General features: G+C 35.7%; 1 protein-coding gene across 2 annotated transcripts; it reads left to right on the top strand.

Moving 5' to 3' along the window:
* Positions 1 to 4394: 4394 nt before the first annotated feature.
* Positions 4395 to 25285, top strand: cblc (Cbl proto-oncogene C, E3 ubiquitin protein ligase). 2 transcript variants are annotated; one of them, XM_030157246.1, is made up of 13 exons: positions 4395 to 5468; positions 12661 to 12807; positions 12906 to 13062; positions 13154 to 13275; positions 14815 to 14952; positions 15078 to 15165; positions 15303 to 15434; positions 18180 to 18353; positions 19962 to 20078; positions 20294 to 20346; positions 20698 to 20781; positions 22365 to 22417; positions 25072 to 25285. In XM_030157246.1, exons 1-13 carry the CDS (start codon positions 5092 to 5094, stop codon positions 25203 to 25205), a joined length of 1776 nt encoding a protein of 591 aa, XP_030013106.1. In that variant the 5' UTR covers positions 4395 to 5091; the 3' UTR covers positions 25206 to 25285. The 2 variants fall into 2 exon arrangements, with proteins under 2 accessions (XP_030013106.1, XP_030013107.1); XM_030157247.1 differs by having other exon boundaries at positions 5092 to 5468; positions 18183 to 18353.
* Positions 25286 to 25562: the final 277 nt, after the last annotated feature.

Here is a 25562-nt window from a genome sequence, read left to right as displayed (position 1 = left end):
GCTTAAATGAAGAAATGGAATGGTATATTCATAATTATGTTTTTATTCATTTCATTGAATCATTGAATCACTGTGTTTTCCATAACACAGACTGTGACAGTGGGCACCAGATGGCAGTCAAAGCACTGCAGGATAGTTTTTAATCTGCCCCTTCACCACTGGAGGTCATTAAATATCACACAGTGAGCTTTTAATTCATCTGAGATATGCATTTCTACAGTCAATTAATCATTCAGTCAAGTTATTTTATTGAATATAGATTTGTGGAAATGTATCTGCTTCTCTTGTGTTTATAGAAAATTTAAAAACAATCTTCAACACATCCACAGAACTATTAACGTGTCAAAATGTATATATGTTCATGATTAACAGAGCAAAATGTCATTACTTTTTACTGTAATTTAACTGAAACATATGGAGAGTTGTAAAACCACCAATTCCACTGATCTTTTTTTTTTTTTTTTTTTTTTTTTGGACTAGATCTGGGTTTTTTAAAAATGATGCAAGTTCTGGTACCAACAGTTTACTTTAACAGTGATCCACTGACATCACTTTTTCAATGCAAATTTAATTAAATACATTTTAACAAGATGGTAGTTATGTAAAACGTACAGTATGGTACACATCTTTATTTTTCAGCTCACTGGTATTTTGAAATTGTGCGTACATTGGTATGCGCAGTTTGCCCCTGCTCACCCATGCATGAAAACCTGGGTCTGTAAATTTGGATAAATATCCACCAATCCCCTACCTACAGACATCCATATAAGAAAATTCCAAAAATTATCAAATGCGGAACTGGGGGTAATTTTTCAAAATGTACAGTTGGGTTTTTTTTTTATACACCCTGTATGAACCCACATTGGCATGAATTCAACCAATAGTTTTGCTGCTAGAGTGTTAACAAACAAAGAAACAAACCAAACCAAATTAAAAACAATACCCCTTTCCTCCCCCTCAGGGGGCGTGGTAATTACAACAGTTTATACAACATATAACACATTTAACAAAAGGTTATCTGTTAACATAATATTAATAAATAAAAGCATATAAAAGCCATGCTCGCTGGATGTTTTGCCCCTCTGACATTTATTCTACTCCTTAGTGTTGAAATCAGGTATGACAATCATAATATTGGTCAAAAGTTACCCAGCAAAACACACCTTTACACACATCTGTGTATATTATTGGCTACTGATCTGTTCACCTTCTACCAATGTCTGTTATCATTGGAACTGCATTGCATTATGGGATATTTATGCTGCAAAGTGTCCAGAGCTTGCATATGGTAAAATCTGTCTGGAAGTCGTATACAGTTCACATAGTTTTTGTTTCATACATGTTAAAGACTCTTGCATACTGCTATAGTGTATTAAATAGTATGTTAGTGTGAAATTTTGGACACTGTTTCAGAGTCTGTTGACGTTAGCTAACTCCATTTCAAAGCAAACAAATGCTGTAGTTGCCTATACACAATAATAGTTTATACAGGTATATTTCTGATATTTCTGTGTCAGGTCAAACCCTTAAGCTCACTCTTACATGCTTCAGTGCCTCTCTGCTCCTCTACAGCAGCAACATCATGCCACTCTACCAACCGTTAGCTTAGAAATGCAGTTAGCTAACACAAGTTTCAATGAAAACTTCACATAAACACACATCTTCCGAATCAAAACTTAAAACTTATCCCCAGTAAGAGTTAAAACAAGTGATGTTCTTGCATTATTATTTTTATTCATTGGGACTGTTTATAGAACAAAAAGTTGGATACTTTTGTACAAGGTTTATATTTGCAGAAAGTGCTACCACCATACCTGGTGTCTCCTAATATAATGTAATGACCCGTTTATTTAAAAGTGTTTTTGATGAGATGCTACTTATTTAATAATATGTCTAACATTTAACATACTATTCAAGAGATTTTACAACAGCTGTAGCAACTTATTTTGCTTATTTTATCTGACTGTAATCTGTTGGTTACAACTTAATTCAGTGTGGGTTACGACAGGTGATATTCTTGCTTTATTATTATTAATTTCTGTCATTTGTAGAGTAGAAATTCATGTACTTTATCAACAAGTTTAAGAGTTGCAGCTCAATAATTAACCTTTTTACATTTGAAAAATGTGCCGCCATCATGCCTAGTTTCTCTCTAATATACTGCAATAACCAGTCTAAATCTGTTTTTGGTCAAATGCTAACTGTACTTATTTAAAAGGTTAGCTTACTGTCATCGTGATAATCAAGAGATTTTACAACAGCTGTAGGAGCTTATTTTGCTCGTTTTATCTAACTGTTTTCTACAGCTTAAATTAGTGTGGGTTACAACAGGCAATAGTCTTGCATCATTAATATTCATTGGTGCCGTTTGTAGAATAAAAATGTACTAGCTTAAAAATTAACCTTTTCAAGATAAGATATGACTTTATTGATCTCACTGTGGGGAAACTGCAGTGTTTACAGCAGCAAAAATACAGAAACAAAGTGCAGAAGGCAGACAGAAACATTTAAGAGTAAAACAGGAAATATAAAAAAAAGTAGCTGCTATTTCTGTTCTCTTACTTTTTACCTCCGCCAAGGAACGGCGGAAGTTATGTTTTCATTGGGGTCTGTCTGTCTATCTGTTTGTTTGTTTGTTTGTTTGTTTGTTTGTTTGCAAGATAACTCAAAAGGTTTTGGATGGATTTTGATGAAATTTTCAGGAAATGTTGATACTGGTACAAGGAACAAATGATAACATTTTGGTGGTGATTTGGTGGTGGTGGGGGGTAATCTGCCTTAGCAGGGGTCTGCGCTCTCCAAGTTCTTTTCTAGTTCTGTACATGCAAACATATTATTTACACATTTACAACATAATTGCACATGATGATTGATAAACTGGTATAATATGTTATGACATCATATATGATATGATATAATATGATATGATATGATATGATATGATATGATATGATATGATATGATTTGTGATTTAGTGATTTATTCCGAACATGCAATGAAATTTAACATATATGCACTAGCAAAACATACATAATAATACAAATATCAAGAATCCTAACAATCTTAGACAGAAGAAAAGCACAATAATTCCATTTACATGCCCAAAAAGGGGTGGGAAGAAGTGCAACATATTTAATCCCACCCCCTCTCCTTACAATATTATTAATAATATATGTCCCTCTTCCATTTACATTACTCTTCTATATTTATATATCTATTCACACACACACAAACACATACACACACACACACATTCATTCATCCATATACACATATATATGTTTATACATATACACAACATACAAATACACATATAATCTTTTACCAATGCCTTTCCTAGTTGTGCTGGCGAATAAATAAACAAATAATAATTAACTCAAGGAAGGAAATATATACATAAACAACAGTGAACATATGTTGACAATTAATAACCCTCATCTCTATATCTTGTGAAAAACATGTTCTTATAAGTGTTTTTGAACTGTCTTATGTTTGAACATTCCTTGTGCTCCTCCCTCAATCTATTCCATACTTTAACACCACACACAGATATGCTAAAACGTTTCCTAGTAGTGCGCGCCCTCTGAATTTTGAAATTAAATCTACCCCTTAAATTATAACTCCTTTCCTTTCAGTGAATAATTTCTGTAGGTTTCTATGATGTTTTGAGTTTTAGTAATTTTGACTGTAAAAATAATGCATTTGTGTGATCTGTGTAACTTGCCTTGTGAATGATCCTTACTGCTTTCTTTTGTAAAATGATTAGTGGATAGATTGTACGATATATGATATGATATTTCAGATTCTACATTTGTACTACCACCGTACTTGTTTCTCCTAATATAATAATAATAATAATAATAATAATAATAATAATAATAATAATAATAATAATAATAATAATAATAATAATAACAATAATAATTTATTTGTAAAGCGCTTTCAATCAAAGTGCTGTACAGATATAAAATCAATCATAATAGAACATAAAAACTAAAAACATTAACACAGTAAAAACAAATCAAGACATATAACACAGAGTAAACAAGTGGGTCTTGAGCATTGCAACAACTAGTTAATGTCAAAGTCTGTCTTTTGTGACATGTTAACTGTATTTATTTAATTACATAGCTAACATTCTTCACCATGATATTCAGGAGTTACTGATGTTTCTCATACAATACTCTGATCTTACACATCACAAGACACATCCTGTCTATGTGCAGGGCTATAATAGTCTGGATTCGTTACTCAGGTCTTTTGTCTTGCTTTCACTCTTAGTCAATGTCTACTTTAGTTTAGTCCACACCTCTCAGCCTTCCTCCCTCCCATTTCCCTTTCTTGCTCTCACACACACTCTCTCTCTCTCTTTCTTACTTACTCCGTGGCCCTGCAAAGCAAAGAAAACAAACCTGTTTGTCTGGCAGCAACCAGGAAACCAATCAAAGGCTGAGGTGAGAGAAACAGAGGCTGACATCAAGAAATGGAGACAAAGAAGAAACAGCAACGAGAATGACAGAGAGCATGTTTCCGCTGTGCTGTGAGTAGATGTCTCAGCTCTGTTGACCCTGAAAATGAGGGACTGCTACGCTGCTGATACATACATTTGAATTTTGGTAAGCAGAGGACTGGACTGAATAATTTTCTCTGTTTTCACTTCACTTTTTGGCCTTTTTTTTGTTGTGCTGCTCTTTTGATTTTCTGTGGATCGTATGAACTAAAGCTACAAATACAGTACATTTTGAGTGGAGGTTCTCAGATTTGACTAAATGAAGATGCTCCACTTCATATAATGTTGGCTCTTGCTAGATTGTGCTGTTTAATTATGACTGTATTGATGATAAATGGGTACTGTTTCTGGAGGCTGAGATGAGTAGTCTCCTGATGATGCTGGGAACTGGCACAAACTGTTGGAAAAACATTAAGTCTCAGCTGAGATACTGCATAACCTGAGCCAACAACAACATATTCACACTTCAGACTTCATCAGTAAATATAGTTGGACCTCGGCTGTTTATCTTCCCTCCCCCTCGTATTCAAATTAAACGACTGACTGACATTTAAGGACCTGTCCAACACACAACAGCAAAAATGATGGCGGCAGCAAGTTCAGGAACCACCAAGAACCTAAACTCCAGCTCCCAGCCCCCAACTGGAGCAGAGCGACGACTGGTGGAAAAGGCTCTCAGAAAGCTGGAGAAACTTCATGAGCTATGCACCGACCCCCGGCTCGGCCTAAGGAACAGTCCACCGTACCTGCCGGACCTGGTAACTGAGACCACAGCACTTCTCATACAGGTCTGGGAGCCTTACAGAGACTCCAAAGCAGCAGGCGGACAGACTCCCAGGGGAGACGAGGCCAAGTACCTGAGGGTCCACATCAGAAACCTGCTGGATAAGACCGACAAGGCTGTGCTGCTGTTTAAAGAAGGCCGGGACAAGATATTCGATGACACCTCCAGTTGCAGGTAAGAAGGCCTGAGATGATATGTACATCCACAGACACTCAACGGGCACGTGTTCACAGGAAATGCTGGTTTTAATCTTACTCCGGATAATCATGTCCATCTTGACATGCTTTTCTTGGACTGTTCCACTCCAGTGTTTCCCTTTCAGTCTGATAGGGTATGTGTTTTGTCCTTTTATCTACTTAGACTTTGAGGTACCTGCCTCTGATATTCCTGCTATCACCCCTGCCACAACGAATTGTTTGAAATAGACTTTTATCTGTGCAGATTAAGGAATCAAAACATGTCACATTTTAATACAAAAAAAAACATCTCAGTCTAGAAACAGATCCTGCTGCTGACACTTTAATACATATTTATACATGTTATGTCTTTGATATAACTTTAAATCTTTTAGTTCAGATAAAAAGTGCGATAAAAACAGTGAGGTCTGCGGATTATTCGGAATATGGAGAGAATTTTTATGGACATGTGCGAAAGTCTTTTCAGTAAGATAAGAGAGGATAGCAAATATATATCACAGTTGAAACACAATTAAGTCAAACAAATGTTGGGGAGTAACAGTTTACTCTGAATGCCATTATTGTATGAAGATTTCAGATAATGTTTTAACTAAAATACAGTCACTAATAAAATATTTGTCATTACAAAGAGTATAAGAGTATATAATATATCATGTTGTCAGACAAGAAAAGCAGAGTTTTCCTTCTGATATTGTAAAAGAACATGAAAATTACAGTACATTGGGTATAAGTTTAACAGTTATCAGTGCTGAACATTATAGTATATGAATGTTTCTACTGGTTTTATTACTTTTCATTTGCTTCCTAGTATAAATGATAATAATTTGATAATAATAATAAATAGTATGTGACTTTATTATTATGTGATTTAAGTAATTAAATGTTTTACTTATATTATTTGTCACATTATATGGACAAAAGTATTGGGAATTCAGTGAATTCAGGCGTTTCATTGCGAGTTGCTTATCATTGAAGTTAACATTTTAATTTCATCTGAAGGGTGAATTTTATTTATAGAGTTTGACTTTTAATTTTACTCAACATGAGCTTGTTATTATTATAACATTTAAATGTCCTACTTCTAAATTTCTGAAATAGTTGTCAAGTTCTGACCACAGATAACCATTGTAAACCATAAGTGACATCTGTTATCTTCAACTCTCACTAAGGAAGAAAAACTAGCCTTTCATTTAGAACAAATATTGATTTTGTATTTATCATGATAATTACTGACAACAACTGACATCAGACTTTTTATCGCAATAAACAAACTAAATCAGCAGGAATTGGAAGCCCTAAAACCTGTACGCATGACATGTCCTAATATATTTGTCTATATACTGCACTTACAGGTTAACATGTAATCTATTACGTTTGACAACTAAACACAATATATGTACAAAAAAAAAAAAAATGCTGTAAACTCATCGTAATATTGTATTTGACAAAATCTTTAAAACAGTCATGTAGCACCAAAGGAACTCTGAAAGTCTGTTTTCCGAGTGGGTTCAAGTGGCTCTAAAATTGTATTCTTTTTCCAACAGTTATTTAAGTAACTCATGCAGTGAAACCAAAACATGATCTTCTTCCAGATGAATTCCTCTGTGTCTCTGTGTTGCTTGACCTCTCATAAAATAAATAATCCAGGGTCTGACAGAGGCTGCACATCCTATATTCAGAACCCTGGGACAAAGATTCTGAAGAGAAACAAGAAGAGGAAGAAACCAAATATTTGCATGACTGAAACAGAAATAGTTAATAGTTATGTTAGAGCTTTTGACCTTTTAAGAGTGCTGAATTAAATAAAACTAAAATAACTATTACTCCTATTTATGGAGGCTGAATTTTAGAAAAAAAAATAAGGTTCCTGCTTTTCACAAGTTCTGTATATTTTCTTCCTCTACTGCCGGAGAACAGATTTTCTGCTTCGAAATGATTACTGTTCAGCTAAAGTGTGAATTCTGGGATAAGTTAAAGAGAGTGACTTTTCTATTTGGATTTTCAGCTCAGTCCTCTTTTCCTGTTAGGACTACTAATGACGGCGGTTGGAAAAATAGCCAAAAAAGCCTCTTTGTGATGTTAATGTTGGGAAAACTCGGCAAAAGCTACAGCAGCCTCAGTTTGTGAGCAGGTCGGGAGAGAATGTGGGAGTAAACAAATCATTCATACAATGGCATCCACAAGCCTTCGCAAGTCAAACTCCCTTTGCTCAACAGTTTTCTATGGACATACTCTGCTTTTTTTTATCTTTGAGCATTGTGGTCATATTACTATGTTAACAGTTAGCATAATATCAATTCTATTACTTAAATGACTTACTTCAAAGATGTTTTATGTTGACTTTAACCCATAAAGACCCAATGGTACTTTTGTGGCAGTTCCCAAATGAATTCTTCTTCTATATTTAACCTTTGTTTAAGTGATTTATCACTATTTATTGAAATTTTGTCCTCTTTACTCTTTACTTTAAGGTTTCTCAGTGTACATTATGTGTTTTCCTATGTTTGATTCACTGATCATTAGGGGTGTTAGAAAATACTGATTATGCAAAATATCGCGATATTTCATTTCACAACACCGTATCAATATTAAAAAGTACTGTATCAATATTTATAGGTATTTATTCAAATGCAGATATGGCAGAGGTTCTTTTTTTTCTTTATTGTTTATATCGTATTTATTACTATCACTGTTTTATTAAATAATGGTTATTTGAAGCATCCTAAAAGCACTTTTTACTGTCTGAGAGAGGCAGATATTAGTTCCTTTGTTGGGATTGCACAAAAATAATGTTATGATGTCAGTTATGAACTAACAGAATATGAACATTTGAGCAGGATCTTAATCTGTAATGTCTGTGAAATATAATTTAACTTTTAACACAGGAACATTTTGTGATATTGCGTTAGATCCTGTTGTGATCAAATAAAAATGTGTTTAGTATTTGTGCATATATCTGGTGTAATTACATTTTCCAGGAAATAGTCATTTTAAAAAAGAAACAAACAAAAAATTGCATTTTTAACAGTATCATGATATATCATGATCTATCGTATTGTGATCCTAGAATTATGATTTGTATCGTATCGCCAGATTCTTGCCAATACACATCCCTGCTGATCATGTACATGTTCATTAAAGTTCAGAGTAAATTCAAAGGTTATTAGACCAAATAAGGGAAAAATGAGGAAAAAGTGACTTTTTCAGCAAAAATATCATTAACTAAACATAAAATCAAAAGTCTCCATCCACTGTCCTTTATCAAACAACATGGGTTTTACTGGTGAATCAATGTTGTAGAAGATGACGGTGTTTCCACGTTCACGACGGAGCCTCTGAACGTCCAAATGAGTCATATCTGATGGCCATGAAAATATGACAAACTGTATTTTACACCGATTATTGACATGTACTGATAGGATTAATGGATCAACAGGTATTAAACATTCAGTAGATGGTTTTTGTCAATGGTGGATGTTTGGGTCTTTATGGGTTAAAAGAACTATTTCTGCTATTTGGACGTTCTTAAGTGCAGTCATATGTTGTATTACTGTATCTTCATGCAAATATTCTCATTCTGCTCTAAGTGATATTTCTGCATCTCATTGTTGTTAATGGTCAATGCGTTTAAAAGTGTCCTACTTTTACAGTAAAGAACACACATTGTATGTAAATCTGCCAAGCTCTTGTTTTTTTTGACAAATATGCAAATAAGATGAGTTATATTTGAAGACTTCTTACATCATGTTCAAGAATCACGAGCAGATGGCCTTTTTACCACAGTCGGGTCTGCATGAGCAGTCATGAAAGAGAAGCGTGTAGTGTTATGTTTAACAAGGCTTAGATGTCAAAGTAAATTGTTAATATTAGTGGTTACATCCTCTTTTTGATCTTGTCGTTTTGTTCTTTATCAAAGCCACTTATTGGTAATATAAATTCAAAGGTCTAAACAGCCACCGGTGTTAAAAACAATCCACTGATCTAAAATAATGTTTAATGTCTTATGAGCCACTAATTCCATCAATAATTAAGGAAAATATAGTTTGTCATCTGTTCATAGTCATCAGGTATGACTCATTTGGACCTTCAAAGGCTCCGTAGGGAACGTGGAAACACCGTCATCCTCTGCACCATTGATTTGCTAACAAAATCCATGTTGTTTGACAAATGACAGGGATTGTAGACACTTGTTTTTATGTTCATTTGATATATTTTGCAGAAAAAGTCAAATTTTTTCTTTAGTTTTCTCTGTTTTGATATAAGAACCACTGAATTTACACAGCATTTTTATGAACATCTGTATGGTTTGTCACTTAAATATAAGAAAATACCTGAAAATGCAAAATGCAGAGTATAATATTTTAATAAATGGTGATAAATCACTTAAGAAACTTCAAATACAGAGAAAAAAAAGTGGAAGTCACCACAAAAATAGCTTATTCAAACAGTGAATTCAGTAAGACAGTAAATAATTGTCCTTGTGAAGGAGTATCTGGCTGTAAAGTGAAGCTAAAACCTGACATTTAACAGATGGTGGATGTAACACATATAGACAGGTCTGCGGTTGGAAAATTATTGACTATGACCCTCTTTCACTGGAGGCACATATGCACCACTAGAACAAATTAGACAAAATATCAATTAATTGTCTGAAATAAAGCTAGAATTACACCTACATCTACCTGCTGATGCAGTTTCTATTACATTAAACATGCATTTCAATTAAAGCAAACAGTGTGATTGTATTTCATCAGTGTCTCAGCTGAATTTGGGATCATCCTGGGCTGGATTAGAGACATTACCGTCATGTTAAATGTGAGATAAAAGAGGAATTTGACTATTGAGGGAATTCAGTTCAGTTGACTTCATGAAGTTGATGCCGTGTTGGTTTAAACGACTATTGTAAACTGTCTCCGTATCTTATGCAAGAACACGTTTTCCTTTAGCGTTTGTAGAATGAAAAACATCTAACTGATCTTTACAAGTTCAAACTCTCTCATCAGGACAAGAGTTTTTGGATGCGCTCACATGCACTAGCATCTCTAACAGTCACATAGTCCCATCACATTAGACCTACACTTAGACGAACTTTATTGATCCTCGGGGGAAATTACTTGGTCACATTAGTTCAGTTGCATATAAAAACACTCTTAAAAAACCACTAGCAAAAAAGCAAAGTAAGTATGAAGAAATAAAAGCAATAAATAATATAAATAGAATACACTAATACAGCAGAAAAAAATACATGATCTGCACATGTACAAACAGGAAAATGGAGGTAAATATAGCTTATACATGCAGGTGTGAAAGTGACTAAGGTGCAGTAATGTAAACATATGATTTAACAACATTAACAAGACTGATTAATGCAACGTTTCTACTAAAGCTGTAAGTAACTACAAAGAACTCTTAGATAACATTTGTGCTTACTGTAAACATCACCACATTTTAAAGTGATATTTTTAAGTACATAGGCGCAGTTAGATATAGAAATGCGGCTTACACATTTCCTCTGTCCTCACTCTCATCTGTTCGACACCATAGAGGTTTTCTTTTCCTCACTGAGGTGAAAATCTATGACCACTTCACACTGTTAATAGTTATTCTAATAAATGTTGTATAAATTTAAAGAAATGCCTCAGACTTTTAAAGCATTTATTGTTAAATGCACAGGAAAACAAGCTAACCGCATAATTAATATTTGTACTTTTATACTACTTTGCCTGAGTGAAAACAAGTACAATTTTTTCTGAAATAAACATGATAGTGACACAAAACCACAAATTATCCACAGCTATTTGTGGGTATTTTTAGATGTAATGAATAAATTTGAAAGAATGAATTGTTTATTTTTGCTTTGTACATTAATCATTGCACTTGATACAATAATTATAATAAACATAAAAAACAAAATAGGAATAGGCTAGAAGTAAAAACTTATTTTTTGCCTTTCCTTTTCACTTGATATAATGTAAAAATGGTGTTATTTGTTTCTCAAAACTGCATTTGACCAAAGAATCTCATCAACTTTGACTCTGGGGTTAAAACCGTAATGGCAAAACACAAGTCCATTAAAAATCAGTTCAGAAAACATCAACTTGAAGAAGTTAGAATGAGTACTGAAATAGTACAGGACTAGTACACACTGACCTGAGGTGACACACTGGCCACTGGAACATTTTGTGGTATTTACAGACAAGTACGCGGCATCCTGTTTGCAGCTGGACTGCTGTGTGTGTGTGTTTCTGTGGAAAGTCTCAGCTATGCCTGTTGCACTGCAGCAACAGTAGGAAATGTTTGATGGTGTTAAGTTGGGTAGAAATAGGTGGTTTGTAATGTTGAAGATGTTCAGCGTCCAGGCCCATCATTCCATACACCAATAATACATGCAAGTCTTCATATTCGGTAGATGTGTGCAGGAGTTGCAGTGGTACTATGCAAGAGCAAAGACAGATATTATATAATCATATCAGTTTAAGGTAGGACTGGGCGATCAAACAGACCAAATAATTATATATTGCAATAAATATCATACATGTAATGTAATGTGATGTTGGTTTATCTGTAGCATTTTCTTTTTGGCATCGTCAGCTAAAACATGTAAAACTGTTGAAGTTTTACTGTTTCGTTTAATTTCATTCATGCATATTTAGATCCTGAACTTTTTTAGTTTTTTCTTTGTTTGTTTCGTTTTGACTGTTTTACCTCTTGATTTCTGAAATGATTTGTATGTTCTGACTAAAAAGACATTAGCCATATTTTATGTGTTTCTACACTATTGCATGTCTTTGCATCTTTTTACAGGGTCAACTTGCTGCGTCATTTTCCTTTTGTTGAATCTTACGTATCATTTACATGCAAGTTTGTCTTTTATAAGTATTTGAAGACCTCCTATCAATCAGGATCTAAATGAGCCTTTAGATTTAAAAGATATAATCACATTTATTATGATAATTACTGATATCGAATGCTATAGATATTTTTGTCACAATAGTTTTTTTGACTGTATCACCCACTCACAATTTCAGGCCGAGCCCTTCTTTTTATCTTGGCTCACAATGTGATTTTGCATCATATTTGTGTACAATACAACAGTTTGTACATTTACTGCAAGAGTACGTCTGTTTCTGCAGACACAACTGACAGTCTGGTGTGTCGTTCCATTTCAGGAGGAACCTGACCAAACTGTCGCTGCTGTTCAGTCACATGCTGTGGGAGTTGAAGGCCATGTTTCCTGGAGGGTGTTTTCAGGGTGACACCTATAGGGTGACTAAGACAGAGGCAGAGGACTTTTGGAGGCATTCATTTGGTAACAAGTGAGTGTGTGGAATCAAAGTAGTCATAGACATTTCATTTTATTAGTTTGTTTATGCGTTTCCCACATTCACCATACGTTAATGATGTCTTCTGACAGGTGTATAGTGCAGTGGAATAGTTTTAAAGAACGGCTGCAGAGAGTGCACATGTTTGAAGAAGGGATGGAGGCCATGGCTCTGAAATCAACCATAGACCTCACCTGCAATGATCACATCTCCGTGTTTGAGTTCGACATCTTTACTCGACTGTTTCAGGTACATTTCACAGTAAAACCAATGAACTGATCCATTAACATCATACGGTGAAGAACGTTTCACATCCTCTCCTGTCCCATCCTATTTTTAGCCCTGGAGGTCACTTACAAGGAACTGGAACCAGTTGGCGGTAACTCATCCTGGGTACATGGCTTTCCTTACCTACGACCAGGTTGTAGCTCGTCTGGAGCACTACCTACACAGACCTGGGAGGTGAGGAAAAAACAAGACATATTTTCATAAATCACACTGACATAAACCTCTCTAAACTCTCCACAAGTACTCTCTGGAGGTTACAAAGTGCCTGAGATACATCAGAGCTGGCATTTGATCTCAGCTATAGAAAATGAGATCTGTTAAGTGGTAAAGATCCATTGCATTCCACCAAATTCAGCTCCATCCATTACAAGAGGGTTGTAAAATTGTCAAAGTGAAGAGTCTTCATTTAGTGCTTTTTAATTTATTTTGAAGTACCTTGCATTGCTTTCTTCCTCTTGAGGCATTCGTGGAATTTTCTCACATTTTCACTAAATATTACAGCTCTGAAGATGTGTTGACTGTGAAATTCTGCTGGCAGTGTTAATAATAATTTAGCCAATGGCTGATTATTACCACTTTTATGACAAGGAAACAAATAAATCATCATTATAAACACAACCTATAAAGAATAATGTGTAACCCTATAACGCCAAATGTATCATATGTGATACATGAGTTTTGAAGCCCTCTGCATGATCTGTGTGAAATTTTTTTTTCTTATAAAACCTGATGTGTACAATCAGATACATGCAATACACAGATAATCCACCAGAGGGGAGGGATTTGTTCACCAGAGGCCTTTCCAGTGACATTTCAAGATTAAATTAATGAGGAAGGAGGCAGAACTTTGCCAAATTTGAAAAGGAATTACCAGTTTGTTCGACATGTTTGTATTATTTTTTTATTTTTTATTTTTTTCAAAAATAATAATATTTGAGCATTGAGACCCAATGTATCAAATATGATACAAACTTGAAACTCATACATGGAAATTAATATTTAAAAAAAACATTTTTTGGTTCTTCAGAAAGACCAATAAAGGCTCCAGTTTCAAAGAACTGGAATTTTCTGTCAATGATTTAATGGTTCAGGCTTTACAGGGTTAAATGTCTTTCAGACCTTCATCGCAATTTCTTTGAATGGGTAATCTATTCTATGAGAGTTTCAAAATAAGCTTTAATTTTAGATAAGCAGAAAATAACTTAATAAAAAATTAGCCAATGGTTAAATCTGATCTTATTTATCAGTAGATGATGTCAGTCAACAAGGTCGATATTTGCTGATACAGATGTTAAGACATTATCTGATTATCCTGAAACTAAAGACAAAAGTATACAGATATGATCAGATCAATGTTCACATTTTTACATTTACCATCATAGGTATTTTTACCTGGTTTCCAATGAAATTAGTGGATTTAGGCATGGATGTAGCCACTTTTCACTATGGTCTTGATTATGTCCCATCCACAGCAATATCTGAATAGTTATAAGAAATAGGCTTCTGAAACTGACAGTAAAATTTGTTGAAAAATATTTATTTATATTTGATTCCATAGTTGATTTAAAACACTCTGCATGGGAGTTTTTCTATAATGTCCTAAAAATCAGGACCAGCCATAAAGGAACATCTTGCTCAATCATGAGGCCAAAGCAACAGTAATCGTAGAACATTCATGAACATTTATTTTACAACAATCTGTTTCGTTCTTAGCTACATCTTCCGACTGAGCTGCACAAGAATGGGGCAGTGGGCCATCGGTCATGTGACCCCAGAGGGTGACGTTGTCCAGACCATCCCCCAGAACACCCCTCTGTACCAGGCACTGATTCAGGGCTTCAAGGAGGGCTGGTCAGGACAAACACACACACACACACACACACACACACACACACACACACACACAGCAGCCTCTCATTTATTATTACTTTTGTTTGTATGTTTTCTCTAAGTGCTGAGTGTGTCTGTACCTGCAGCTATTTGTACCCTGATGGCCGAGACATAAACCCGGACCTGACTGGTTTGTGCGAACCAGCCCAGAGAGGCAAAGTCACAGTTACAGAAGTAAGCGGATGCACTTTATACCTCTTTATCAATTTTACACTAGACTGCCAGCAGCATTCTGAGGTTCTACCACAACAAAAAACACACTTCAGACTCTAAAATGTTCCTGTGTCATTTTCTGTTGATGCTTGCAACAGGAGCAGTATGAGCTTTACTGTGAGATTGGCAGCACCTTTCAACTCTGTAAGATCTGTGCAGAGAGGGATAAGGACACCCGGATTCGGCCCTGTGGACACCTCCTGTGTCAACCCTGCCTCACAGGCTGGCAGGTATGACCCTCCTTTCATTTATAGTATTATAAATAGTATATTCATAGTCACGACCACCTGAAGGGACTAGGTCATCACTAAGATGAGCATATTTAGACCAAGACATGATTCATGGAGCTACATGGATCCTTGTGTAGTGTCTTTCCCATCATAGACAACTTAACTTAATCCATAAAGACCCAAACAGCTACCCGTGACTGAAATCATCTACTAATCTAAAATGTTTAATAACTTCTGAACCACTAAACCTAATAATATGTTGAAATATTTCACATAAAATGCAGTTTGTCATCTTTTCATGGTCATCAGATATGACCCATTTAGACGTTCAGAGGCTCCGTAGTGAACATGGAAACACCGTCATCTTCTACAACATTGATTCACCAGTAAAACCCATGGAGTTGGATCAATGACAGTGGATGAAGACACTTGGTTTATGTTCAGTTATTGATATCTTTGCTGAAAAAGGCACTTTTTCTCCATTTTTCTCTGTTATGATAAAACAACCTTTGAATTTACTCTGAGCTCTAATGAACATCTACATGATCAGTGAATTAAATATAGGAAAATATCTGATTTTCCCTGAAAAAAATGCAAAATTACAGAAGACACCCTGAAGAACCTGAAGAACATGCGTTGGTGTGTTTTTTACTCCAGTCCCAATGAACTGATCTACAGGCCCTCATGAAATAAAGGCTTTTTAAATTTTCTAAAGTGCCAGGATTTTTGTCTTTTTCCAATTGTTCATGCCCTCTCCATGAACACCTTTGGTTTGCTGAATACCAGTAGCTCCCTGTTAAATTGTTTTCTTTTTTTGTCGTACAGTGGATAATATTGTAATAAATGGTGAAAAAATCACTTAAGAAAGGCTAGAGAGGGAAATTCATTTAGGAGCTGCCGAAGAAGTACCACTGGGTCTTTCTGAGTTAAACCGACTTAAACCTAGGACTAACAATCTATCAACACATGTTTTGTCCCAACAAAATGCACTGTGGTCTTCACTATTCTTGAAATGATATCCCCAGTTGTCTTTGTCTAAAACTGAGAATAAACAAAATGACCCAGACACCTTCAAAGACTTTCACACAGTAACTCATTTCAGTTTAACCTATGGTCATATCCTGCTGATCACTGGTATTTTAAACCACAACACAGTATTACTGTAACAGGATATCTGAGCTCAGTCGAGCAGCACCGGTTGATATGACAAAACCCACTTTTCGTTTTTAGGCCAGGGCTGCTATGGTTTGGCTGTGTAGTGAAAACCCACCAGATTGTTACTATAAGTGTTATTTGACTGTGGTTTAGTTTTAATGGCCAAAATAACATTGTGTTTTACCATGTGTCATGTGACTGATATATTTGGCTGCATGCGATGTGAAGTAACCTTCAAAAAACTACATGACAGAGAATGCAAATCACATTTAGATTGTAAAAAGGACAGCTTCATTTCACTTCCTTTTAACCTGTTTTTTCAGTTTTTGTCAAAAGCACATAAACTTTGCAGTACTTTGCGATCACTTTGACTCTTTAATTCTTTAATTCTTGACAAGAGTAGATAGTTTGATTATTGAGAAAGCAAGCTTGCATCCTCATTCACTGGGTCAAAAATAACATTGAAAATCCATTTCTATGATCTAATCTGTGTTTTAATGTAAATTAACTTATGTGAAAAGAGACATCCAAATTATCAGGTACATTCTGCAAATGGTATCTTAAATAAACCGCTTACATTTGAAGATTTAAAAAGACACTACAGTATCACACAAATTCTCTTAGTGTGTGTGTATTCTGTGGAGTTTGTGCCCATTTTGCACTGGGATTTCCCCAAGTTCCTACTTCCTCTTTTGTTATCAGAGTGACACAACTGACATCCAATCAGGATATCAGACAGCCATCCATTTATTCAGAAGGTTTTTAATGTTGACAAAGGTGCAGAGCCCTGACATTTAAGCCAGGACTTCCTGTGTGAGCTCAGGTTCACATGCTGCTCAAACTTTACTGGTCACATTCTTTACTTTGAAATACAAACAGAAAAAATAGTGACAGTAAGAGGCATGAGTACAATGTTTGATATGCTTCATGGATGTCAAACCACAATGGAAAAGTTGTAAATGAGTCTAAAATGTGGTTATGTAAACTTCCCTAAACAGATGTTTGCACCACAATGACTTGCAAGAATGTAAAGAACAAATATGCAACATGTGACGTTATAAATCCAAAGGCATGTTCATATATTTACCAAAAGGAATCCACTTATTTCACAAAATATTTTCTAATCAGTGACAGGAGTGTGAAATAATATCAGTCAATCTTGTGGGTACAGTATATCAGTCAGAGAAGTAGAAAATGAGGCAGTAGCGTGACTAGATAAATAATCTGGTGAACTTTGGCAAAGACACTGAAAGCAGAATTGAAACAACAGATGAGCCGTCAGTAGGATCTTGAATACGCAAAACTTCCATAAACTTGTCTGAGAAACTTAAAGCCAAGTTGGACAATGAAATAACAGTTTACGCTCACCTACATCTAGGTTGTGAAAAGCCACAATGTAGGCGTGGTGTTTTCCACCTCCTTCATCTTTCAAAAAACTAGTGGCTGTCTTGTTTGAAGACAAGCCTGACACATTCCACAACATCAAACAACACAATGCTGCACTCGAGGCAAAAGATGAACCTGCACCTTAAAAGGGAACATTTATACATCCACGACTCTGCCCATGACCTCTTATTTATAACTCTCTAGCAGAAGTCGGCCGGCCACACTTGCCCATACTGTCGCTGTGACATCAGGGGAACCGAGTCCGTCCTGGTGGAGCCGTACCTTCCACACAGTCATCTGGACGAGGACGAGGACCAAGACGAGCCTGACCACGAAGACATTGAACTGATGGTAAAAGAAATGGCTGCTTTGAGGAAGGTGAATAAAGATTCCCATTAATCAGAGGTTCTCTGGCTTTTATCAGTTAAGGTCCACTTCAGATTTGGACCGACTCTCTAAACTCCCTCAATTAAAGGGAAAAAAAGAAAATAACAACAAAAAGAGAAAATAAGGGTAGGAAATAGATATATAACACTGTCTGTTTTGTTCATGTTTCTTTTGGTTTTTAGTTTAACACAATAGTGGCTCGTCAATAGAGGGCACTAAGGCACGGCCGAACTTATCTCACATGAAGAAGAAGACAATAGGAATCACGTAAAATAATTTTACATAAACATGAATATTTAAATAAACACAAGATACATGATACAGCCCGTGAGTACCATGTATAATCTGCTTTCAAGTTTAGTTTTAAAATGTTTTCGGTCATTTAGTGAGCAGTTAAGTGATGTGTTTTCCTCTCATTATAAATATTGCATGTGCACTAGACCCCCTCTAATACAAGAGACAGGAGAACACGGGGGTGCAGAAATTTACACCCAAGCACCACCACAGGAGTAAACGTCACAGCCCAAAAAGAATCAAGTCCTCCCTCAGAAATGCAATGTCACATAAGATCATCTAAACCAAGGGTGAACAACACTTTTTCGGCTTGTGAGCTACTTTTAATTTTAAAAAAAAAATTTACCAGGAAAAAATGATGCAAGTCCACTATATATTTATATAGCCGTATCAGCCATTAGTTAAGCAGGTAATACTACTGTAGTAAGTGAGTAAGTGCACCTCCGGCTGGATAGCTCAGCAGGTATCACTACTGACTTCAATGTAGGAGACCGGAGTTTGAATTCTGGCAGGAGCAGTAACAACACTGGCATTTAACCCATAAACTCACTTCTATTTTTTCAGTGCCATGTGATCCACCTGCACTACCTTCACCCCTGGTCTAAATGCATTGGCCATATTATCAGTGGAAAAGACACTTGTTAGGGACATGCCTGACTTTAACAATAGTCACATATTTGAAGGATAGATTGGTGAAATTTACATATAAACAAATGGTGCCAGGCACAACAAAACCCCACCCCTCGCACGTATTTCAGCTATTATAAGTAAGTAGGAGGATTTTTAAAAATCATACAAAATTTGACCTTTACCAAAATGTAGTGACATCTATTCTTGGTCACTGGCGATCTATAAACCCAATATTGTATGAATTCAACCAAAACTTTTGCTGCTAAAGTGTTAACAAACAAATCGAACCCAAAACAATACTCCTTGCCTCCCCTTATGGGGGGGCGGGGTTAAAATACATGACTGAAAACAGTTACTGTGTATTTTCATTTAAATTAATATTTTAAAATGGTGGTGCATGTGCTTTGGTGTATCCTAGTGGTGATATGTGGTTATAGTGCATCCAAAAAGTGACTTGCCCACTGTGCCCTACCAAAAAATAATTTCACCAGCAGCCACTGGTTTCACTTTCATTATGCAGTGTGTGCTTATAGTGCAGTGTTTTTCGAAGTAATTACCATCAGTTAACCTTTTACTCAGTCATTTAGTCCCTCTTAATAGTAATCAGCACCTTCAGAGGAGAAATTTACTCAAATAAAAAGTAACTCCCACATTTTCTCTTCATCACACCAACAGTTGTCAGGTCTGGAGTACCAGCTCCCCAGATCCGACCTCACTGGTCCACCTCTGCCCCCTAAAAGCACCACAGCACCAAGTGGTCCTGCTCCAGCAAAACTCTCCCACTCCCATCAAGTAAGTTCTAACACACACTGGAGCTACTGACATATTGCGATATCAGTCAGTAAATGATGTGATGTTTCTTCATAGTCACTCATATCTGAGGAGTTAATTGATGCACAGTACTGCAGTGACTCTCCATCTGTAGTGTGAATCCACTATGTGTAGTAGCTGATGATGGAATAATTCTTGAGACATTTTTTGTGACATTCTTTTTTTCTCTTTTGCAGGCTCGCAGTAGTAATGAAGCAGGCAGAGCTGGCAAACAGACCGACATCAAACGGTGCTCTGCAAATTGTTGTTGTTGCTATAAGAATACATACATTAATATCTAACAATGCCGAATGCTCTTGCTGAAATGCATTATTTTATGAGCTGTGTCAGTGGGTTGAGTGCTATAATTATATTTTAACTGTGTACTACAGTGCTGACTCCAGATTATTATTGATGTGTAAAATAATTGGATCTTATTATAAGTGGAACGACTTTAATATGAATATCTACTTGCCCCATATGCCCCATATTATTCTTTACTGCATCCTATTTCTTGCTGTTGTAGGAGACTGCTCTTGGTCTCTTAGCTCATTTCATACTTAATTGTTTGTCTTTGGTGGATTTTTTTTTTTCCATTTAGGTGTCAGGTGGAGCAATTAAACAGCAGTAAGGAGGAAAACTCGAACCGGTCTAGACTGTCTCTGCCCCGCCCACTCTCCAACAGGTGACTGACAGGTGTTCCCTTCAGTGTTTACCTACACCTTGTGCATGTGTGTGTCAAGACGGTGTAAAAGTCTGAACTCGTACGCATGGTGCTGAAGGGAGAAAACTGGTTTATTATCATAAAACAATCCATGAGAACAAAACAGTCCACAGGTAGACAGGACCAGGATGGTGAGAGTCCAGGTTCTGGCTGTGAGGTGAAATATGTCAGAGTCCAAGTGAGGCTATGGAGAAGTTGTAGCAGCAGTAGTGTTGTTGTTGTTGTTGTTGTTGTTGTTGTTGTTGTTGTTCTTCTTCTTCTTCTTCTTCTTCTTTCTTTTTCTTCTTCTTCTTGTTCTTCCTCTTCTTCTTCCTCTTCTTCTTCTTCTTCTTCTTCTCCTTCTTCTCCTTCTTCTTCTTCTTCTTCTTCTTCTTCTTCTTCTTCTCCTTCTTCTTCTCCTTCTTCTTCTTCTTCTTCTTCTCCTCTTCTATGGCTTACAGGCTATAACAATACAAACAAGTGTTCAGAGAACGCAAACCTCCGCCAAGCACCCCGAACGGTGTGCATGTGTGGATCGACTATTTCTTTTAAATTAAACAGTTTCAAGGTTGTTCCATACAGCAGAAAAATTACGGTCAAACATGGTAATAAAAAATAACAAAAGTCAACAGAGTGTAAAAGAAGAGAAATGGAGCGGAACAATACTTCGTACAAAGTTGAAGCTTGGTACCAGTCATGTGTATGTCAAATTATATTAAATTCCAATTCAATATTTGTTGAGTTATAATGAAAAATGTGTTGTAAATGGGATTTTCAATGTTAAATTGAAATGTCCACAGAGTCCACATTCCACAGTGGATGTGGACAATTTTGTGCCAGATACAAGATATTGTTTGAAGCTACGGGTGTATTAAATTGGAGGCTAATCAGAGTCATTTTTAATTTTTATGAATTTTCGAAAATTGCTCAATGATGAGAGATAGGAAAATTTGAGATTTTGTGACCTTGCTGTGACCTTGAACTTTGGGCCTACTTGGCCCAAAATTTAATGGGTAAAATTTGGTAAAGATGGTTGGAATAGTTTTCCCGTAAAGTTGCTAACAAACAAACAAACAAACACACAATGTGGCGGAGGTAATTATATTGTTTTATATGTGGAAATATTTCCTTATATTCTGTTACTAATCTTAGTAGCTTTTAAATACTCCAAAAGATAGTTAATTGCTCTATGTTCTGAAGATTTGCTTAGAATATCTTTTATGCTGAATGATTCGCCCATGTCCTCTTTTTTCCTCTTCATATTGCTTCTTTCCCTTTTGTATTTTACGCAATTCACAAGAACATGTTCTACTGTCTCAGAAACATTACAGCGGTCCCATTTTCTTGCCTCATGTTTTCCTATTAAGTCAGCAATGATCTGGCACCGCTCCTGAGCAGATAAAGGCTCCTAACTGAGTTCTGCTCCAGGTGCGGTGCCTGCAGGTGAAACTGATCATGAGTCTGAGGGAGGGGTCTGTGGCAGCGCAGAAGTGCACCATGACAAATAGTAAATAACTCACTAATCCAGCATTATTTCCATGTGTGTATTTTTTTTTTTCAAACAGTGCTGAATTCCTGACAGAAGCCAGCTTTCCTTCCTCATCTCAGACGGATGAATGTAAGTTATGGCACGCTATTCATATTATGTTATCCCTGTATTCTGTGTTACATTGCAATACAGTCGCGGAAAAAATTATTAGACCATCAAAAATCATCAAAAACAATGGTTATACAGTCAAGTACTAACTCCTGTGCGTATCATGTGACTAAAACAGACAGAAAAGAAAACATGGAATGCCTACAAGCACTGTTTTTGTCAGTACGATGCCATAGCTATTGATGTAAGAACTGAAGTGATTTTGGTTATTATCAAGAAAACACGGAAAATGGATAGATATCAGCTCTGAAATTAAACTCTTATGAGCTATTTTTGTTGTTATCATTATATTTTTTCAAACAAATGTACCTTTAGTTGCACCAGGCATTAAAATGAACAAGAAATTAAAGAAAACAAGGGTGGTCTAATAATTTTTTCTGCAACTGTATGTATCATTAACCCTTTCATGCAAAGTGGTCACTACAGTGGACAGTTATTCTACAGCTGTTCTCTTATCGTATTTTCAAGGGTTTTATTGTTTTAGTTCCATATCAACCAACACAGTGGACATTTATGCATCATCCCATACACTGCAATTCATACCATTACTGTAACTTTGCTGTTCTTGATAAACCTGATCTGCACTAACACGTTTGAGTGTAAATCAGGTGCTTCTTATTGTTGTTAGACTGTCATTGACATTAAGTTTTTATGTTTTTGTTGTTGTTGTTTTTTTTGCATATAATCTCCATAAAGTGAATAACTAGTATTAGAGTTTGTTAAAATGTGACAAAACATCAGATTAACATTTTTAAAAATATTTCATAGTTTTCACATGGTGTATCAGTAAATACATGTTTCTTTGCTTAAAAAATTAAACACATGGTGTCCAGCTGAGTAGACCCTTTTGCAACTCCATGAAAAATAGGTTCATAAAAACACAATTTAAATTTCATTATTTTTTTCATGCCTAAAGAGGAATAAAAGCTCAGGAAAAAAAAAATCAATTAAGGTTCTCGTAATTCATGCATGAAAGGGTTAAATTATGCAATGCACTTTTATTTAGAACTTGAGCCTATAAACAACCATTAATGTCCTGCAGAGTTCAATCTTTCAGAATCTTCCCAGTAAGTTGAAGAGGCTATATGTATGTATGTGGTAGCAGATTTATGTGACCACTAGAGGGAGTAGTGAGTCACTCTGCTGGTCTCCCATAATAAGGAAAACTAACACCACAGGGCCTTTGACCAAAACATCAGAAAATGATGAGATGAGAACCACTAAGAAACATCTTTTAGAGTCACACAAAGCAACAAAGTGGTCAAATCTACAAGCACTGTCATTGTTTTTATCACTGGACACAGTTGTAAATGAAAACAATGGAGTTTGATGCTTAAATCGCAGTGTTTCTTCTACACGAGTGAGTTTGTTTATGAAGTGTATCATGGTATAAAGTCAAAATCCAATGTTATTATTATCTTTACTAAGTTCACTGTTTGTTGATCCATGGTTCAGATTAAACTCTAACAGTTCTGACCTTGTTTGGACACTTCCACACAGATCTTTAGTGTAGCTATTGATAAGGCAAACTGTATAGAAAACAGAGGTAATTTGTGGTTTTGTCTAAAAACAGAGCTAAATTAACAAGGCTATAATGTAAAATATTGGCTGATGCAGCACATGAAGATTGTAAGACAGTGTTATTTTGATCAATTGTCAAAATAAGCAGTTATGAGTTTTAGTTTGAAGAAGAAAACCCAATAATACCATTATAATAACGTGTGTAAATGAGCTTTTTACTTTATTCAGTGAGTGCAGATGCATATTGTTGATTCCTTTGTGGTTTTGGTTGTCATAAATGTGATCTGGCATGTGTCTTCTCCCTGCTGTTGAGATATTGGGATACATACGGGGTGGGGAAGCAAAATTTACAATGAACATTTAGTTGTTTTTTCTCAGCAGGCACTACATCAATTGTTTTGAAACCAAACATATATTGATGTCATAATCATACCTAACACTATTATCCATACCTTTTCAGAAACTTTTGCCCATATGAGTAATCAGGAAAGCAAACGTCAAAGAATGTGTGATTTGCTGAATGCACTCATCACACCAAAGGAGATTTCAAAAATAATTGGAGTGTCCATAAAGACTGTTACTAATGTAAAGAAGAGAATGACTATGAGCAAAACTATTACGAGAAAGTCTGGAAGATACTATTAAAGAAGAATGGGAGAAGTTGTCACCCGAATATTTGAGGAACACTTGCGCAAGTTTCAGGAAGCGTGTGAAGGCAGTTATTGAGAAAGAAGGAGGACACATAGAATAAAAATATTTTCTATTATGTACATTTTCTTGTGGCAAATAAATTCTCATGACTTTCTATAAACTAATTGGTCATACACTGTCTTTCAATCCCTGCCTCAAAATATTGTAAATTTTGCTTCCCCACCCTGTATAACTACATATAATTTGTTAAATATACATAGTTTAATTTTGAGAGGGTTTTTTAAAATCCTATGATTATTTCTCATCCGGGATCATGTGTTTGTGCATTTCTGAACTGCGATTATGTCACAAATACACTTATGTGCTTTAGATCTCATGAATGAATTGTACACATTAAATATAGCAAATATTGTGTGTGTATTTTTTTTTTTTTTTTTTTGTAGGTGCAGTGGCGTGGATCGGACCCTCCAGTCCAGTCAAACAGAGAAGAAAACATATGGAGAGGGAGCAGAAAAGAGTGGGACACAAAAAAGACAAATGTGGCCTTGGAGAAATGACAAGAACAATGTCATCCTGACTGAAAAAAAAAAAAAAAAAAACTTCTGGACCTTAAAGATTAAATTAAGTGAAACATAATGGGTAATGGAATATCATTAATCAAAAAGTTACATTAGAGTAAATGACAAAAGTGACACATTCAGCTGAAATTTTCTCTAAACTTGAGTTGAATGAGTGGGAAGGACAGAAGAAGTGCTGACTGAGGCCTCCTACTGTCGAATAATCGCACTGCCATCATCTCCTCAGTTCCTAAATACAGTGTTGCACAGTCATCTTCATAATTACGGTATTTACTGAACCCATCACTGCAGCTTCTGTTATTTCTATTAATGTTTACATGGATATTTATGTGAGTGGCTTCATTGTGGGCAAATAG

Source organism: Sphaeramia orbicularis, chromosome 16 (assembly GCF_902148855.1).
Source record: "Sphaeramia orbicularis chromosome 16, fSphaOr1.1, whole genome shotgun sequence".
Classification (NCBI taxonomy): Eukaryota; Metazoa; Chordata; class Actinopteri; order Kurtiformes; family Apogonidae; genus Sphaeramia; species Sphaeramia orbicularis.
Note: the sequence above shows the minus strand (reverse complement) of the source record. Positions and strands in the feature narration are given on the sequence as shown.

Coding starts and splice junctions, on each gene's coding strand:
- cblc (XM_030157246.1), top strand. CDS start 5,092: ATGATGGCGGCAGCAAGTTCAGGAACCACCAAGAACCTAAACTCCAGC. Junction 12,808..12,905: donor AGGCATTCATTTGGTAACAA/GTGAGTGTGTGG, acceptor GTCTTCTGACAG/GTGTATAGTGCAGTGGAATA. Junction 18,354..19,961: donor AAATGGCTGCTTTGAGGAAG/GTGAATAAAGAT, acceptor TCACACCAACAG/TTGTCAGGTCTGGAGTACCA.